At 48.7% G+C, this 15,246-nt stretch overlaps 1 protein-coding gene across 3 annotated transcripts in view; it reads left to right on the top strand.

Moving 5' to 3' along the window:
- Positions 1-15,246, top strand: part of ADAR (adenosine deaminase RNA specific) — a 144,509-nt gene that overhangs the window by 52,225 nt on the left and 77,038 nt on the right. For all 3 annotated transcript variants that reach the window (XM_085638567.1, XM_085638568.1, XM_085638569.1), the window contains exon 9: positions 8,249-8,342. In XM_085638567.1, coding sequence (XP_085494693.1) covers positions 8,249-8,342 — 94 coding nt within the window. The remainder of the gene's footprint in view (positions 1-8,248; positions 8,343-15,246) is intronic.

The following is a 15,246-nucleotide window of genomic DNA, read 5'->3' as shown; positions in this document are numbered from 1 at the left end:
CCCAGGACACGCAGCTTTATGGCGCCAAAACGTCTCCCACAGAGGACACTGCTGCCTTCAATGCCCTCATTGAACGTGCCGCGGCCAATCATGGAGTGCAACTCCACTCGGACACAATTGAGGATGATTTCTTAGTGGACACTTTCGCCTCCTCAGAGAGGACTGTCAAGACTCTGCCCATGTTAAAAGGTGTCCTCAAGCCAGCAAAGGACATTTTCAAGGAAACAACCAGGGCACGGGTGATAAACCCCAGGATCGAGAAAAAATACAAGCCTGCGCCCGGGGACCCTATGTACATTAGAGGCCAGGGGACCCTATGTACATTAGAGGCCAGTTACCTCTGGACTCCATCGTGGTTGCTAACGCTCGCAAACGAGCGCACTCGCAGACAACTGGTGATGCTCCTCCCCCGGACAAGGAGTCCAAGGTGCCGGAGTCCTCCGAAAAAAGGATTGCAGCCCAGGCAGCAAACATCTGGCGCATTGCCAATACACAGGCGCTCCTGGCTCGCTACGATCGCTCACACTATGACACGTTGGAGTCACTACTCCAACCTCTACCAGACGAGTACAAAGAGGCAGCGGAGCTCCTCACCAGAGAGGGACAACTTCTCACAAACTCATCCATTAAGTGTGCACTGGATGCCGCCGACACAGCTGCGAGGGCAATAAACACCAGCGTCATGCTACGACGACACGCTTGGTTAAGAATCTCCGGATACAAACCTGAGGTTCAAAATAACATCCTCAATTAGCCTGTCAACCCCGACTACTTATTCGGACCGGAAGTTGACACCACCCTAGAAAAGATCAAAAAAGGACGCAGACACTGCAAAGTCCATGGGGGCTCTGCAAACACAGACATTTCGTAGTGGCTCCTTTCGTCGCCCCGGAAATAGGGGAGCAGCTAGAGGACAGGGGTCACAGCAAACATACAATAAAGGGGGCACACAGAGTACCTACGATAACACCAGAGGTGGATATCGTGGCTCCAGCACCAAGGGCAGAGGACGCGGTTACGGCAACACCAGGTCCTCCCCCAAAAACAAACAGTGACGCCCTCTCCCTTCCCCCCCCCCCCGACCACATAACACCTGTCGGGGGGAGACTCCAGCGGTTCCTGTCCACGTGGAATACCATCACCACGGACAGGTGGGTCAGGGATGTTATCCAACATGGTTACTGTCTCGAATTAACCTCCACTCCACCCACAATACCGCCAAAGCACCGTCCTATGTCCTCAGAGCACTTAGCATTATTGCAGCAGGAAGTGCTAAGTATGCTGCAAAAAGGTGCAATAGAGGTCGTGCCCGTCCACCAGCAAGGGACAGGGGTGTACTCTCTATTTCTTAATACCAAAGAAGGACGGGTCACTCAGACCTATACTAGACCTGAGACCCCTCAACCACTACATTCTGTCAGAGCATTTCCATATGCTCACCCTACAGCAGGTTCTCCCGCTGCTCAGACAGGGAGACTTCCTAGCCACACTAGACCTCAAAAATGCGTACTTCCACATCCCCATACACCCGTCACACAGGAAATATCTCCGGTTCACTATTCAGGGGCAGCACTACCAATTCAAAGTCCGCCCCTTCGGTGTGACAGCACCCAGAGTTTTCACCAAGTGCCTAGCTACGGTGGCTGCACATCTACGGAGACAACACATTCACGTCTACCCTTACCTGGACGACTGGCTTCTTCAGGCAAAGTCAGCCCAGCAATGTGCCAGCCACATGTCCCTCACCATTCACCTTCTTCACAGTCTGGGATTCTCACTAAATTACCCAAAATCACATCTCCAACCCGCACACATACAACAGTACCTGGGTGCGACCATAGACACTCTGGCAGCCACAGCTCAGCCAAATTTAGTGAGGATCAACAGCATTCAAAAGCTGATCTTAAAGTTCAAACCGCAACACTCCCTTCCTGCGCGAGTGTTCATGCAGTTGATAGGCATGATGGCCTCCTGCATTTTCATAGTCCCACACGCGAGACTACATATGCGCCCGCTTCAGGAGTGCTTGGCACGTCAATGGAATCAGGCTCACGGGCAATTAAAAGACCTAGTGTTGGTGAGTGGTCGGGCATACAACTCTCTGCATTGGTGGAATCCACAAAACCTTTGCAAGGGCCGACCGTTCCAAGAGCCTGTTCCACAAATAATACTGACGGCGGACGCGGCTCTCCAGGGATGGGGAGCTCATGTACTCAATTACACAGTGCAGGGACTATGGACAATACAACAAAAGAAGATGCACATCAACCTTCTGGAACTGATGGCAATCTTCCTGGCAATGAAGGCATTCAAAGTACACTTGTGCAACAAAGTCGTGTTGATCCGGACGGACAACATGACTGCCATGTACTACATACAGAAGCAGGGAGGAACACACTCTCCACAGTTGTCTCATCTGGCTCAGAGCATGTGGAAGTGGGCCATTCAGAGCAACATATTCCTCATGGCGGAACACCTCCCCGGCAAGGACAACCAGATCGCGGATCTGCTCAGCAGACACAGCCACCAGATGCACGAGTGGGAGCTACATCCGTCAGTACTCCAACCGTACTTCCAACAGTGGGGTCATCCAGAGATAGACCTATTCGCCACATGGGAAAACTCAAAATGCCAAAGCTTTGCCGCCAGGTTCCCACATCCACAGTCGCAGGGCAATGCGATATGGATGAACTGGTCCGGCAGATCTGCGTACGCTTTTCCCCCAGTGCCATTGATACCGCTGTTGGCACGCAAACTGCGACAGCACTCACTGACGCTCATCCTAGTTGCTCCCACATGGGCGCGCCAGCCATGGTACACCACCTTTCTAGAACTTTCCGTGGAGCCGCATCAAAGGCTGCGGATCAAACCTGCACTCTTAACGCAGAACCATGGCGAAATTCAGCACCCAGATCCGCAACAGCTGAACCTGGCAATCTGGCTCTTGAAGTCTTAGAGTTTGGCTACCTAAACCTGCCACCTGACTGTATGGAGATCATTAAGGAGGCCAGGAGACCCACTACCAGAGCCTGCTATGCAGCTAAATGGAAAAGGTTTGTCATCTACTGCAACAACAATGACATTAACCCGCTAGACGCATCCATTCAAAATATAATCTGTTGCCTCCTACACCTATACCGATGCAATCTGGCATACACCTCAATCCGTATCCATTTGACTGCAGTAGCAGCCTATCTCCAGAACAGGCAGCACCTCTCCTTGTTCAGAGTGCCTGCCATCAAAGCTTTATTGGAGGGACTTAAACGAGTAATTCCCCCAAGACACCCACCAGCACCGGTGTGGAACCTCAACCTGGTCCTCACCAGACTAATGGGTCCACCCTTCGAACCTCTCCACTCATGCGAGATTCAATTCCTGTGAGAAAGTGGGTTTCTGTTGCAGTAACCCCCCCTTTTTTTGCCTAATAGCTGATGCACTTTTCCTTGTTGTGCCCTGGGCTCCTGCCAATCAGGTGCCCAGGGCCTATGTTCCTTCCTTAAAACACACAAACTCCCAATTGGCAAACCCTGGCCACATGTCAGCCCCTGGTAAATGGTACCCTAGGTACCCAGGGCCTTGTGACCAGGGAAGTTCTCTAAGGGCTGCAGCACTCATTGTGCCACCCTTAGAGGCCCTGTACCCTTACACACACACACTGCCTTTGCAGGCTGAGTGTCTGGGTGCAGGACAAAACAAAGAGTCGACATGGCACACATCTCTGTGTGCCATGCCCATTACCTATACTGCCAAGGCATATGTCAGCCGCCCCTCTGGCTGGGTGCCTTTTGCCTATGGTGTGGGCACAGGAGCAGGAGCCCTGTGCCCCTACAGTACCCAGGTCCATTCCTGGGCACTGTAAGTACAGTGCTGCCTTTTACAAGTACACGGTGCTGAGAGCTCGTCAAACACGAACTCCACAGCACCATAATGGCAACACTGAAGACTGGGAAGTTTGGTATCAAACTTCTCAGCACATTAAACCCACACTGATGCCAGTGTGGGATTTAATGTACTAAGCACCCCAGAGGGCATCTTAGAGATGCCCCCTTACAGCTAACCTACAATCCACGTCTGCTCTGAGGCTGCCCAGGCTGCCACACAGCAGACACGTTGCTGGACCCCTGGGTGGGAGAGCCCCTGCTCTCCCGGGCCTGCAACAATGCACATCCTGGGTGAGGTGAGAAATCTCCTCCCCCAGGATGAGCAAAGGGAAGCTTCAAAGGCAGGCCGCCATTTGGAGTTTCCCCAGGCCACTGCAACCCCCCACTCTGGCGGGAAGCTTGGCCGGAAACCCCATACAAGGACAGGGGATGTGCCAGCCTGCCCACCCCACCCCTCAGGTTGGGGGAGGCGAGGTGAAGCACATCTCCGGGCTCTTGCCATCTTGAAGATGGGAGGCCCTACCCTATCAGGATTAGGCTACTGCCCTCCTCCCACAGGAGAGAGGCAGGATAGGGGGTGTACCCACCCCAGGACAAGGACCCATTGGTCCCTGGCCTTCACCTACCTGTAACGCCCCTAAATCTAGTATTTAGGGGCCCCCTGAACCTTCCTTCCCCAGATCCCAGATTCGAAACTACAAGAAGAGCAAGAAGAACAAAGACCTGCCCTGCAGCTGCTAAAAAGAGGAAGACACCAACTGCTTTGGCCCCAGCCCTACCGGCCTGTCGACCCTCGAACCTGCTCCTGCTCCAGCGCGGCATCTCTTGTGGCCAGCAACCTCAAAAACCCCAGAGGACCTGGCTACCTTTGAACTCTAAAGCCCCTGGGACTCCCATGAGTAGAGGCTCTACTCAGAAACCTATCTCTAACCCCTGGCAGCAGCCCGGAACCGCGAACCCAGCACACTCTGCACCAGCCAAGCTTGGCCAGTGCCGGAGTGAACAAAGACCCTGAGGACGACCCCACGGCGACTGTGACCCCGAGTCCGGCACCCAAGGACCCCCCTCGACATTCCGGAAGAAGTCTGCAGCCTCAGAACAGAGTGCCACCCCAACCGCGATCAACAAGAGGGTAAGATTCCCGACATCATCAAAAGGCACCCCTGCACCCGGCGCCCTGCGGCCCCCTGTGCCCAATCCCGGGGTACCCACCTAACCTACAACTACCCAACTTACCTCTCGAAGTGGTGGTGGCATCTGAAGCATCCTCATCCCCGAGCTTGCAGCCTTTTTCCAAACCGGAATATTCCCATTGACTTCCATTGAGCGCCCGAAGGCTCAAAAGCACCCTGCACCCAGCCGCCCGAGTGGCCCTGGCAGTGCACTCTCTACACTAACCTACGTCCCCACTTGCCCTGAGTAAGTGACCAGGAGCCCAGCTCCCACAGCCGCGTGGCTTGCCAGACAGCAGCCACCAACCAAGGCCCCCCTATCCCTCATAGGATAACATTGGGCCTAACTCTCTCTGCACCCGGCCGTCCTGAAACCGCTGAGGGTGAACCAACTGTACCTACCTGACACTGGGGGACCCCTGAGTCCATGCCCGGAATTTCAACTCTACCAGTCGAGTACTTACCCTTAAACCGCTAACTTCGTTTTCCTCATAGGGTAACATTGACTGACTTTTTCTTCAAAAATCTTCTAAGTGTGAACTTTTCAAAACTGCAAAAATTCACCAAAAATCAGCCAAGTGACAAAAACGAATTTACTCACCTGCTCCTAGGCGAGCTCCCAGTGCTGGATCTTGGTGCCCAGCCCTGACTCTGAAAAGTGTTCACAACTATACTTACCTCTAACTCATTTTTCTCCCATAGGAAACCATTGTCTGCTTTTCTGTGAAATTTCTTCTAAGTGTCTACTTTTGCAAATTTGAAATATTCTTTTAAAATCGTACCATTTCTGCAAACGAAATTACTTACCTGCTTTTGATAAGGACCCCAGTCCTGGGTCTAGGCACCTAGTCCTGGATTACTAAAGTAACGATAAAGTACTCTACCTGCAATTTGAATTTCTTGCCATAGAGATCCATTGAATGTTTTCTGTGAAATATTTTCTAAGTGCTAACTTTTGAAATAGCCAAATATTATTTAAAAATCATTACAGTTATTAAGTCGACTTTCATCACTTGATTCTGAATACTGACCCCAGGCTGGTTCTAGGAGCCAGACCTGGAATTCCAAAAGTAATCTGAAAAGTAATTTATTACAAATAACCTGAATTTACCATTGAGCTCAATGCATTGTTATGTTTAGGAAATAGGATTGTTTATTGCAACCAACTGTGACTGTTTACACAAATTTATTGCCTAAGACAAAAGTATTTATATTCAACCTCTCATTCTGAGAAAGTATATTTTTACTCCCTTTGTGGTTCTAAAAATAAAACAAGCATATATTTTATATATATAAATCATTGGCCTAGAGTTCAGTTATTGAGTGTGTGAAACCATTTGCTGACTGAGTGTGTACAATAAATGCTTTACACTGTCCTCTGGTACTGCCTTACTGCTCGACCAAGCTACCACTTTTGAGAGTAAGGTCATACCTAACTTTGACCTCTATCAGCCTCTGGGGGACTGTGGACTCTGTACACCCTGTACCTATTAGGGAACAGTATATACAGAGCCACTTTCTCACAATTCCTCACCTGGAAAGTAGCTTTCCTAGTGGCAATCACTTCGTTAAGAAGAGTTAGTGAACTCCAGGCACTAACCATTCAAGAGCCATTCATACAGGTTCACGCAAACAGGGTCGTACTTCGTACCAACCCCAAATTCATGCCTAAAGTAATATCACAGTTCCACATGAATCAAACTATAGAACTGCCTGTTTTCTTCCAAAATCCACAAAACGTAGCAGAGAATGCTCCATACACTAGATGTAAAAAGAGCCCTCGTGTACTATATAGACAGAACTAAAGTCTTTAGGAAGACAAAACAACTTTTCGTTGCCTTTTCCCCACAACACAAGGGCAACGCCATTTCCAAAGCAGGTATAGCCAGATGGATCGTTAAATGTATTCAAATTTGCTATCAAAAGGCTAAACGCACATTAACGATTCCCCCACGAGCCCATTCAACACGTAAGTTAGGGGCGTCCATGGCTTTCCTGGGAAACATTCCTTTACAGGAAATATGTAGAGCAGCCACATGGTCCACTATACATACATTTACCAAACACTACTGTGTAGATGTACATTCAAAACAGCAGGCAGCTGTAGGACAGGCTGTTTTCCGAACTCTTTTTCAGACCGCTGCAGCTGACACTGGTGGCCGCCGCTAATAGGAGGTACTGCTATTTATTCTATGCACAGATATGAATTCAGCAGCCCACATGCCTCGAACTGAATATGCTACTTACCAGTATGCATCTGTTCTTGGCATGTAGGGCTGCTGACATTCATATCGCCCACCCTCCTCCCCGGCGCCTGTAGCAGCTGCAGCTCTCAGAATTACTGTATAGCATGGTCATCACTTTCTGGATCTACTCCATCACTGCCACAATGGCGAAAAACAATCTGAGGATGGAGAGGATGCCCATGCGCACTGTGGTCCAGGGGAGGAGTCCCCTATCTCAGGATACTTCGAAGACTCTTCCAGGACAACAACGTGCAAACATCCGGACCCAACACTAGGCGGCGATCTATGCACAGATATGAATGTCAGCAGCCCTACATGCCAAGAACAGATGCATACTGGTAAGTAGCATATTCAATATCCTTTAACTTATTACTGAAAAGTATTTAATGCTTACCTGTACCAGGTTTGCTTGTTTCTAAACATAAACAGTTATATTTTTATAGAAACACAATTGGCCTCGAGTTCAGTTCTTGAGTGTGTGAATTCATTTGCTGAGTGGGTACATCAAATGCTCAACACTGTCCTCTGATACTGCCTTACTGCTTGACCAAGCTACCACTATTAGAGAGTAAGGTTCTATCTAACTTTAACCTCTGCCTACCTTTGGGGACTCTATTCACACTGTACCTCACTTTGGTGCAGTGTGTGTATATATAGAGCCAGTTTCTTACAATAGTGCATCCAAGTATACATTTCTGGTGTAGGAGCACTCTGCAAATTCAGTTAACTGACATTTGTGAAGATATCGTGGGGATCTTCATCTGCTATTAAGGAATGGATTTGTAGTATGCATCTGAAAAATGCTTACTTGATACTCGAAACCCTGTATTTACAGGCAAGTATGTTTCTGTTACTTTGGGGACAAGATGGGTGGTAAAGACTTGACTTATTAGTCTGTATTATCAGATAGTCCTGGACTATTTTGTTTAATATAAAATGTTGTTTGCAGGTAACCGGTGTGTGAAAGGAGAAGAGCTGAGTTTGAAGGGTGAGACTGTAAATGATTGTCATGCAGAGGTCATTTCTCGAAGGGGCTTCATCAGGTAAGAACCAATCTCATTTGCCTTTTCAGCTCCTCAGTCTTTGTTCTTAATCAGAGTGCTCAAACTCTTAGTTTTTGTTGTTGTTTTTTTTTGTTGCTTTTGCCGTGAACCAGTCCACTGTAGGACTAGTTTGCAGGGTATCCGGTCTAAATTGGAAACTTGCACTGTTTTTAATGATTGAAGTCACATATCCACCCCTATGGCATGGTTGCGACTTTGATTTTGTATTCATGTTTTTTTTTTTGGTTTTTTTTTTTTTTTTTAATTGAAGCGTCTAAATGATTATTGTGCTACAGTCTTTGAGCATCCTTTAGCGAACCAGTGTGATTCTGATGTCTGAAGACTCGCATCGGACAGTAACACAGGACCAGCCTTTCATGGCTTCGTTAAAAAGAAACACAATTAATGCTTTCACCATTTTCTTTTCCCTAGTTACACCAGTTTGCCTTTTTACAGGCAAGCTGGTTGTTTGTTTTCCTGAGAGACTTTTTTTCTTGCTTTTTCTGCCTTTTTGAGAGCCCCTTTAGAAAGTATAGTATTGCTCTGGGCCAATCAAGTGAAAATTTGCGGGATACTGACATGGGGAGAATTTCTCAAAGCATTATCTGATTCGGTGCAACAAGTTATTTTTCAGTCTTTTCTAAAAGCAGCCCTCAAACAGTGGAACATTGCTTCTTTGAGGGTAAAAAAGTAATCCAGTTTTACATAAATCGAACATCTACCGATCTGCTTCCGGTGCATATTGTTCAGATTCCCATTGTTTAATTCATTGTCTGAGTCCAAGATTGCTCCTGAGGTCCCTGACTTGTCACACACTACTATCCAGGGAGTGAAAGTTTTGGTCCAGAGACCATATGCTTCAGGTATCTGAGACCTAAAAGATTTATTTTTGTAGATCAGCAAAAGAGAGGAGTCAGTTTTTCTCCCACATGTCACCCACTAAAGAGATGGCTATCAGGTTCAACTTGTCAAACCCAGGGCATGAGCCCAATCTGCCGAGCCATTCCGGCCCCCAGAAAGGCGTAGCCTGTATAATTTTGTTATGTCACCCTAGTTTATTTACCGTGTGCCAAATTTCTACAGTACGAGCAGTAGGGCCAGTGAGGTGTAGGTGCCCAGGGATTTTTTTTTTTAGGTCTCGCCTGGCGTTTCAGCGCAAAGCGCTGCTTGCGGGCGAGAGATTTTGTAGGAGATTTGAGAAGGGGACTTGAAGCCCCACCCCCTCATTTTCATTGGCTGTCGTCACCGTTTATACTAAACGGTGGCCTGCCATTGGAAATGAGGGGTTTTTGTTGGCGCCCTTTTGCCTCCGATCCGGACTGGGTCGCCTACTTTGCTGCTGTCGCAAAGTACTTTCTTATCTTTATGGGGCCATTTGTTTCTAATTAGTGTGGAGGAGCGCACTGCCTCTTCGTCAAGATTTTTTTCCTTTGAGAAAACGCTAATTAGAAACACATGGCCCCATAAAGATAAGAGATCGATGCTTGTTGTAAATGAACACTGGCTATTCCTACTTGAAGACAGCTTTCCCTTCTTATCCGGCCACTTCCTTTCCTCCTAAACCACCATGGACTTTCTAATGGAAATTCCTCTGAGACGTGTCAATAGTGCAAGCTGTGATTTACTCTCAGCCTTGCAAATATTACAAATTCCGAGAAACTTCCATTTACTGTTTTGCTAAGGCAGCTCAAACGTCTTCTCTTGGTCAGAATTAACTACCTGCAGGGCATAAGTGATCATTAAATATGGCTCACTTATCTTGTCACTCGAGCGCGTCTAAAGGTCGCCAGCACATCCCTTTTTAAAGTAAATGAATAAAAAAAAACTCTTGATACAGGTGCGCGGCTGATTGAGTACCTTTTAATTACCATCCCATTAATACGGCTTCTCATTGGCTCAGCGGGCGCCTTTGATTTAGGATAATGCTGAATGCTGACTGGGTCGGACTGTTTTCCAATAAGGCGCGGGCAGCAGGGCCGGGGACAGATCGGGGCCCTCGGGAGACCGTCACTGACAAAGTACCTATCAATCTTTGGCGCAGGCGTTCTTCTCGCAGCATTAAAAGGACCTCTTGATTACTCGCATTCCGCCCTGGATGTGTAACAATTAGGCAGATGTAATATTTTCTTGTATATAGTGCATCTAGTACAGTTTCCGCCTCCCTCGTGCATGATGGTGTTAGCATAATATAACAATAAAGGACATCCCTCGTTAGGATGCGCGTGGGATCTGACGGTCTCCCCTATATACTCCGCACAAGGCTTACATTATCATACACCATCCGCAGGTCTCGCTCGCTCGCTCCAAGAGCTGCCACTTTTTTTCCCACGCTGCCCTGTGTTTGTAGTCCATCTCTGGGCCACACTTCGTCATTCCACAGCCCAGGACATCACCCCACGGACTGCACCGCTTCCGTGGCCCCAGACTGCAGTCTGTATACACTATGTTAAATGAGAAAGACATATCTTTGGATCTATCCAGCCGGGTCCTCCGGTTTGACAGTGTTTTCGAACTGGTCTCCCAGTGTGTGATAAAGGCATGCCTCTCAGAAGCCCTCACGACACCCTTTATCTCGTGTTTTAAGGCTGGGCTGTGTACAGATTGACGACCCGTCCTGCAGCTGCCTGGCCCTGGGTAGCCTTGACTGCCCTTTCACCCCACAGGCTGCATGATGCTCTAAGACCCTCTCTGCACGCTCCAGGTAGACCGATGCATTGGGCACGCACATACTTGAAAGAGTGCAGCTGCAGCGTGATTCACTTCAGCGCAGCACCTCTCCTGCTGCGACAATGTATTTGTGTATACATCGTTTGAGCAGCAGGACACTCAGCAGGGAGTTGTCTCTGGGCAACATAAGCGGTTTGTGTCAGCCGGAGTTAAATTATGGGGCACAGTGAGTTATTCATAGATAAATAAACTACAAGGGTGCTTTCTTCTACTTTCCACTCTTCTGAAGACCTAATTCACGCGCTCACAGACCCATGCAGTGCAGCTTGTCTTTCAGACTTTGCAAACACAAACTGCTTGTGTTCCAGGGTTGTAGCTATCTACAGTGCAGATGGTGCAGTGGCACCGGAGCCCTTCAGTCGAAGGGGTCCAACGCATCCCACCTGTAGCTGTTTTTTACTGCCAATATCAAACCAAGGGATGGGTAGCCAATTTCCCCTGTTTGCATCATGGCACATGGCACCCTTCTATGCCACTCTTCTGCTTATGTAGTTGTGTTTGTGATACTGTACCCGACGGCACTGAGCACACACTGGGTTCATTAACTGTGGTCAAACTGTGGAGGAGTACATTAACGTATTGTACGCGCATAATGGTTAAATTTTGACTTGTGAAACATGGTCACTGGTTTAAAACAAGCATTTGCAATGCAATAGGTCTCGCATTTACGCGAGTTTTAGCTATTTCATTGCAAATAACAATGCCTTTTATTTTTGTTTTTAAAACATACATGGCATTGCCATTTACAATGCCAATAGCTTAAACTTTGGTAAATGCGTGACCTATTGCATTGCAAATGCTTGTTTATAGAGCTTTGCGATATCCACCTTGCCCCATTAGCCAAATATCGGTTTGGTGACCCATGTGAGGGCTGTGGACCCAGCGGATTATTAGTCAATTGGGACGCCCAATAGTACAGTTTGAGGTGCGGCAGGGCGAACCGGCGACCGTACCATAACCAGGTCGGCTTCCGCAGTGCAATGCGTGTCGACCTCCCATCCCATAACAAAGTTCTCACTGCGTTCTTGATGTTTGAAAAGTAGGAGTCTGGGACCTTAAAGGGGGTATTCTGGAGTGTGTATAAGAACAGCGGCAAAAAAAGCATTTTAAAGAGGGCTGCCCTACGGAGGAGAGTCAAGGGGAGGGTTCATCAGTGGCGGATATCGGCCTGTAAGTGTGTTTGGGGCACCTGTAGATTGACCTCGTAAAAGAGCGATGGGCTTGGGGTCACGTAGATTCCCAAGTACCTAAATCCATCCGTGGCCACCGGGACCTCACATGCCTTAAGTGGTTTTGGGCTGTGTATGAGAAACAGTATGGATTTGGCCCAGTTTATTGTGTAGCCTGAATGATTGCCAAATATAAGGAATATATATCGGATACGGTGGACTGACGCTGCTGAAGCCACGAGGTATAGTAGTATATAGTCTACATAGATGGATATTATATCTTAATGTTGTTCTGTCCATTTTAAACCCCTGATGAGGGGATCTCCCCTAACTCACACCTCCAGCAGTTCCAGCACTAATTCGAAGATGAACGGCGACAGGGGGCATCCCTGCGAGTTCCCCAGCTTAGTTGGATAGTTTGGGACGTGTGACAGTTCACAACTATCTAAGCTATAGGACTTGTGTAGAGGAGCGTTATCCACTTCAGGTATTTGGGACCAGAGCCTATTTGCTCCAGTACTGCAAACCGGAAGAACCACTCAATTGTGTTTAAAGCCATTTTGGCTTTGAGCGAAAGCAGGGCAGAGTCCTCCTGCACTACCCAACACCTCATGCAAATGACGGAGATTGAGGGCTGTGTTGCGGCTGGGCATAAAGCCTGATTGATCGGGGTGTACTAATTCTAGGATTATGGGGATCAGCTTGTTTGTGGATAACCACTATTGAGGCCAGTCTGACCTCTTTAGGTAGGGTGCCTTTTTCATAGCTGTTCAGGTACATTTCGCGGAGGTAGGGCGTCACCCTAGTGGCCATGAGTTTAAAGAGCTCAATAGGGAGCCCATTGGGTCCCATGGCTTTGCCCGAACGAATATCCCGGATTGCAGGCTGTTCTTTTGCAGAGTGAATCTTTCTGGATTCACTATGCCCTGCATTATTCCGCGGTCTGGTGGTTGGGTCCGGAATCGTAGTCTTTATTTTGTCTTTTTTTGTTTTTTTTGTTTTCCGTAGCCCAGGTGGGCGTCGACGTCCCACCATTTGGTGTACTTCTCGTGACGTCGGCATGCTTCCTGCGGAAGTCCCACCTTGGGGCGCCATCTTCAGATTCTTTTTTCCGCCGTTGGGTCTGGATCGTCAGAGAAGCTCCAGAGATTTTTGGCGAAGAAAGAAGAAAAAGCAAGAGTTTCATCGGAAAAAGTTGAAGAAGACTACAGAGAGGAAGAACGAGCCGGGACGATGGAGGAGGAGAACCTCGATCTTCGACGTCCAACGGAGAATGTGCACTCAGGGACACTGAGCGCAGGAATGGACAAAACACCTTTTCAATTCTGCCGTAACTGCCACCACAAGTACGCGCAGAAGAACCAACATCCGGTCTGCAACCTTTGCCTACCAGTCGACCACGAGAGCAAGGACTGCAACACCTGTTCCGCCTTCACGCCCAAGACACTCCGGGTGAGAGAGAGGCAGAGGAGAGCCAACTACAACATGGAAGGCAAGGGTAAGGCCCCGTCTCTGTACGACCTGGGCCTCTCCACAGACGATGAAGAAAACGTCGCTGAAGGGCCTGATGACTTCAGTCGCTGAGACCGATAAGACGTCTGACAATGTAGGAGAGACGTCGAGCACAAAAGCCCCTACAGGGCCCCGAAAACCAGAGACACTCTCGAAAACCAGAGTCCAAGTCCTCGAAAGGAGCACCGGCGCCGAAAATTTCGCCGACCGCGAGTGGATCCAAGGACGAAAGGCCCAGCGGATCCTTCGAGAAGCACTCCCAGGTGCCAAAGACCGCCGAAAAGCAAAGGTTGTCGAAACAGACCCACGAAGTTGGGCGTTCGACTACGAAGAACAAGGTCGCGTCGACGCAAGCTCAGTCGAAAAGGCCAGCACTCGACGCCGAACATGCCTCCGAAATGGAAAAGAAAAAGAGAAGGCTCGAGGCAGAGATGGAGAGCATCCTTCAAAGGAAGGAGTTTGACGAAAAGATGAAAGTTCACTATCCCAACGAAACCGCCGACTGCCATCGTAGAGGTCGAGGAACAGGAGGAGTTTGACGCCGAAGAGCTGTCAAACTCCCGAGGAAGAGGACCTCTACTATGAGGGAGAAGAAGATGAGGAACAGCAATCTAACTACGGCTCGGCGCCGTCGACGACACAAGACCTGGATTGGCAGGACCTCGACGCCGAAAACCCAGAAGAGCCCGTGGAGACTTATCCTTCGAGGCCTTCGCCGCCAGATGATATTGGAGCTTACAACATGGTCGTCAAAAACGCGGCTGCAGCTTTTGGCATGAAACTAGAGGAAGAAAAGCAGAAAGCGGATTTTTTTACTGGAGACACTGCTCCCCATCCAAACTAGAAGCCAGTTCCTCCCCATGCTCCAGTGTGTCATGAACCAGGGGAAGGAGGCGTTAAAGGACCCAGCAACATGCAGGTCCATCACACCCAGAACAGAGAAAGTATAAACACTCCTCCCAGGACCCTCCATACATTAAAGGATCTGTCACAGCAGACTCCATTATTGCATCTACAGCCAGAAAAAGGGCTAATGTCCCGGCGACCTCTGGACCACCTCCTGACAAGGAGAGCAGAAGGATGGATCTTACTGGGAGAAAAATAGAGAGAAACGCGGCAATGCACTGGCGCATGGCGAACTCCAATGCCCTACTGAACAGGCATCAATACCAACATTGGGGCGAAATTGGGGAACTAATCAAACATCTCCCTGAACAATACCAGCAAAGAGCTTCGCATCTAGTGGAAGAGGGGAAGAATATAGCAAACTCATGCCTTAAAACAGCGCTGGATGGGGCAGAGACATCAAGCAGACTGATGGCAATAGAAATCACGGAAAGGAGGCAAGCCTGGCTCAGAATTTCAGGATTCAAGCAAGAGGTCCATTACAACATCCTGAATACCCCTTTCAACGGAGAAACGCTGTTCGGGGCACCGGTGGATGAGAAACTCACCCAACTCAAAAAAGAAAATGAGACCGCATGGTCCATGGGGGC

The sequence above is a fragment of the Triturus cristatus genome, chromosome 12, assembly GCF_964204655.1.
Source record: "Triturus cristatus chromosome 12, aTriCri1.1, whole genome shotgun sequence".
Taxonomy (NCBI): Eukaryota; Metazoa; Chordata; class Amphibia; order Caudata; family Salamandridae; genus Triturus; species Triturus cristatus.
Note: the sequence above shows the minus strand (reverse complement) of the source record. Positions and strands in the feature narration are given on the sequence as shown.